Here is a 4,070-nt window from a genome sequence, read left to right on the forward strand (position 1 = left end):
GAGAAGACAAACACAAGCAACTAAAATACACTTGGCAATAAATATAAATGTCCTATACGAAAACACCATACTAGGATGTTTCCAAGAAAGACAAGGCTAAGTCTGCTTATTCCTCCCTTTTTCTTTCTTTAAAGGAAAGTAGAAAAAGGCATTTTATCAATAAAGCCTTCTCTCCAAAGTACCAGCCTTTCAGATGAACCCTGGAGTTCAAACAGGATGTCTATAGGCAAAGATGGGGAGGTAAAAATACAAATATTTGGGGTGAACAGGTAAGTAAATCAATTCTAGGTAGCGGCAAAATGAATCCGAATGAAAACATTAAAGAAAGAAAAGACATATGTTGACATGAACAAGCAGGACATTTGTCTGACACAAAGGATGAAGACAAGTAGGTAGTAGAGCAAAGGGCTGAAAGGTAGACAGATATGTTTGTTGTAAGGCATTCACAAAGGAGTCTTACAGAGCAGGGGAGTGATGTGCATAAATCTATTATTATTCTAGAAAGGGTATTTTAACAGTGAAAAAATAGAAAGAGAAAAGAGGTGAGGCAGTGAGGAAATAAACCAGATGAAGTAGATCAAACAGAAAAGAGACCTCAAAGACACTGTGGAGGTTGGATCAAGATGACCTGGAGACAGAACGGACACACAGGATAGAAAGAGAGTCTCGGATGGCTTGAGGTCCCTGTTCCAACACCAAACTCTGGAGGAATAGAGTGTAAAGTGTTAGAAAATTAGTTTTACTTGATAATTTGGGTAAAGAAAACATTTTTATAATGACATGCAGAAATAAAGAATAGAATAAAAATGAATGTGAATTTTTAATATAAAAGACAAAATTTTCATGCCCACACCCTACTATCTTGCAGACACTAACTTTCTGCTGATATAGAAAACTTGAAAATAGACAAGTTTTAAAAAAAAACATGGCGGAAGACTGGTGACTCAGAGAATAAGAAAGTCATTTACAGAAAAAGGAAAGTCTAATCACCATGTGAACGACCTAGCAACTCTGCATTTTTTAACCTTCAAGGTGGTTTTTGTTGTTGTTGTTGTTATTGTTTTTGTTTTTATTTGGGAGAGATGTCATCTGGGGCAGTAGAAATCCTTAAGTTTTCTGATTCCCTGGCTTCCTTCCCTCCTATCTCCACCAATTGATGCAAATCATTCATTTATTTAACAAATATTTATTTTGAGGATGCTACTGGAGGAGCTGAGGATTCAGCAACAAACAATACAAAAGCCATCATCTTCATAAAACATGACATTTAATTTATAAAATACCTATTACCCCAGACTGACATACCACTTTCAAAATACACAAACGAGCTAAGAAATTGCAACTACCTTAAACAGCAACAAAGGTAGAATAAAAATTAGATGTCCCATTCTAAAACATTTAACACTAGAGTACTACCAATACATGAGAATGGTATAGTGTAAAAGCAAGCTATAGGTAAAACATATTAAAGAACTGTTGCTGTTAAGCCACGTCAAAGCAATTTCTCCAACAAAAAAAAGATGCAAAATTGTGTACCCCTGGCAATGTGTAAAGTTAAACTATACAAAAATAAAATCTGTTCAAGAGATTTTTTTTGTTCAAAATTTACCTTAATACTGCCATTGCGTGAACTTGTCCTTTTTTGTTATTTTATGTGTGTGTGTAATATACATACAGCAAAAAAATATTTTGTGAGATGAAATTAACACGTTTTTAAAAAAAAAAAAAAGGAAAGAAATTTAAATGGAAAGTATTCATAGCCCTGTTACCCTGGTAACATTTGGTACATACGTATCCTTAGAGATGTATACGCTTTAATAAGGAGAGTGGATGTGAGGAGAGTAGAAAGAGAAGGCCACTTTACAATTGGCTCTTCTCAATGTATACCGGGAACATTGTTTTATGTCAACAAATAAAAAAAAAAAAAAAGGAAAGAAATTTAAATGGAAAGTATTCATAGCCCTGTTACCCTGGTAACATTTGGTACATACGTATCCTTAGAGATGTATACGCTTTAATAAGGAGAGTGGATGTGAGGAGAGTAGAAAGAGAAGGCCACTTTACAATTGGCTCTTCTCAATGTATACCGGGAACATTGTTTTATGTCAACAAATAAAGACACCCAGTACTATTTGGGGAAGATGAACCTATTGCATTTTATTCTACCGTACAGATGAACCATAATTTCTTTTGCTATATAAATATTGATAAACTAATATATTTTACTTAAAATGTATTCCTAGAAGTAAAAACAATATAAGGATTTACATGTATATATGTTAGTACTGCCAATTTTAAAAAAAATATCCATTTTGCATTAAAAGAAAATTATAATCTCCATACTTTTCCTGAGAATATATGCCATCAGTACATAAAACAATGATTAAATTCCTTCAAAGAATTATACTTAGGCCAAAAAAATTATTGCAATTTAAAAACTTGCATAAGCAGATAAAAGATTAATTTTAAGAAAACTCTGCTTTCAGAGGACATTATAACTACAAAGCTTTTCTAAAAACAAAAAAAAAAACAAAAACTAGCTTGATGTCATAACCCTTTAGGGACTTAAGAGGGCAGGTTTTATTTCTCTGGGATGTCAGCTTTACCCACCCACTAGTCCAAATGTGTCCAAATGAGGCTCACATGCCTAAAAGGAACATCTAAAATGTGCTAACTTGCAAATAAGCTTCCTCCAACAACAAAGAAAAAAAAAGAAGAAAAAAGTATCCCAAGCAATGAGGATTTTTTCCCCTAAGGAGGATTTAAAAATCTCAGCAAGCTATAAATAGTTACATTTACAAATTAGATGTAAACTTTAAAGTTAATCTCTCTATAATCTTCATTTTTTTGCTCTGGGATTTGTGTCTACTTTCTGAAACAATTAACAGCAATTTGAGACAAACTGAAATGGGACAATTTGAAGCAGACTTACCAGAACAATGTAATCAAATTTCTCGAAATAAAACATTTAAAAAACTTGAATAATAGTTCATCTTTAAAACACACAAGAAAGTTAACTGATCTCAACATAACTCAGTTCTACGCACGTATGCAAACACACATACACCATTTAAAGGACTTTTAGCAAATCCTAATAGCAAATCCCACAGCCCAAGTGATATGGGCATCAAGTTACCTGTTGCATTTTCTTGTATTCGCCCACTCTGGCATAGGCCATGAAGAGGTGAGAGTGATACTCCTCACTGTTGGGTACTTTCTTCACAGCTGCCTCATAAAGTTTTGTAACTAGCTCCGCTAAGATAAAAAGAAATAGAATTTTCTTTACTTACTGAAGCATAACTTACATCTTAACAGCATTTAATTTTTTTCCTATTTGTAGGAAATAGATGTCTCATCATTAAGGAAAAAGAAAGTATTTACTTCGCCTCATGTGATATTACTCTTTTCTTGATTAGATGTTATTCAGTAAAACATGGAAAAGGTGAGCCTCTCCATCACATTTATAATATACAAGAACAGGATCCAGCCTGTCTCCTTCCTAACTCACCCAGCATTTTATGTTCCAGCCACATCAAACTATTAATAGTTCTACTAGATTACCTGTGCTGTATCATGCTTCCATGCCATTGCTCTGCTCCCTTGGAAGGTAAATGGGAGATGAAATTGACATGGAACACACAGGAAGCATTCTTAGTATTGATAAATGCTCTCTATTTCTTAAGTTGAGACGTAGTTTCATGAATGTTCATTATTCCACATCAAATTGTCTAGTGTCACATAAAATATGTTCTATAGTATGTATTATAAGAAATATTTATTATTTCATAATATATTTAAGAATCAACAATAAAAAACCATTTACAGATGAAATGGCAGACTAGGATATGCTCAGAAATATTCTGGCGAGGGAGGGGAACAAATAAAATTGGCCATGTGTCAATAATTGCTGATGGTGGGTAATGAGTGCAATGTGATTGATTTATTACACTATTCTCTTGTTTTTGTCTATATTTGAAATTTTCCATGTTAAAAAGTAGAAGAAAAAAAAAAAGAGTAACTCTTCCATTTAGCAAATCAAAATGTCACAAATGAAAATGAAGTCCACATTC

General features: G+C 33.2%; 1 protein-coding gene across 1 annotated transcript in view; it reads right to left on the reverse strand.

Moving 5' to 3' along the window:
• NAA25 (N(alpha)-acetyltransferase 25, NatB auxiliary subunit) overlaps positions 1 to 4,070 on the reverse strand; it is a 57,768-nt gene that overhangs the window by 43,630 nt on the left and 10,068 nt on the right. The window contains exon 4 of the mRNA XM_025044483.1: positions 3,137 to 3,255. Coding sequence (XP_024900251.1) covers positions 3,137 to 3,255 — 119 coding nt within the window. The remainder of the gene's footprint in view (positions 1 to 3,136; positions 3,256 to 4,070) is intronic.

Source organism: Pteropus alecto, unplaced genomic scaffold, assembly GCF_000325575.1.
Source record: "Pteropus alecto unplaced genomic scaffold, ASM32557v1 scaffold113, whole genome shotgun sequence".
NCBI lineage: Eukaryota > Metazoa > Chordata > Mammalia > Chiroptera > Pteropodidae > Pteropus > Pteropus alecto.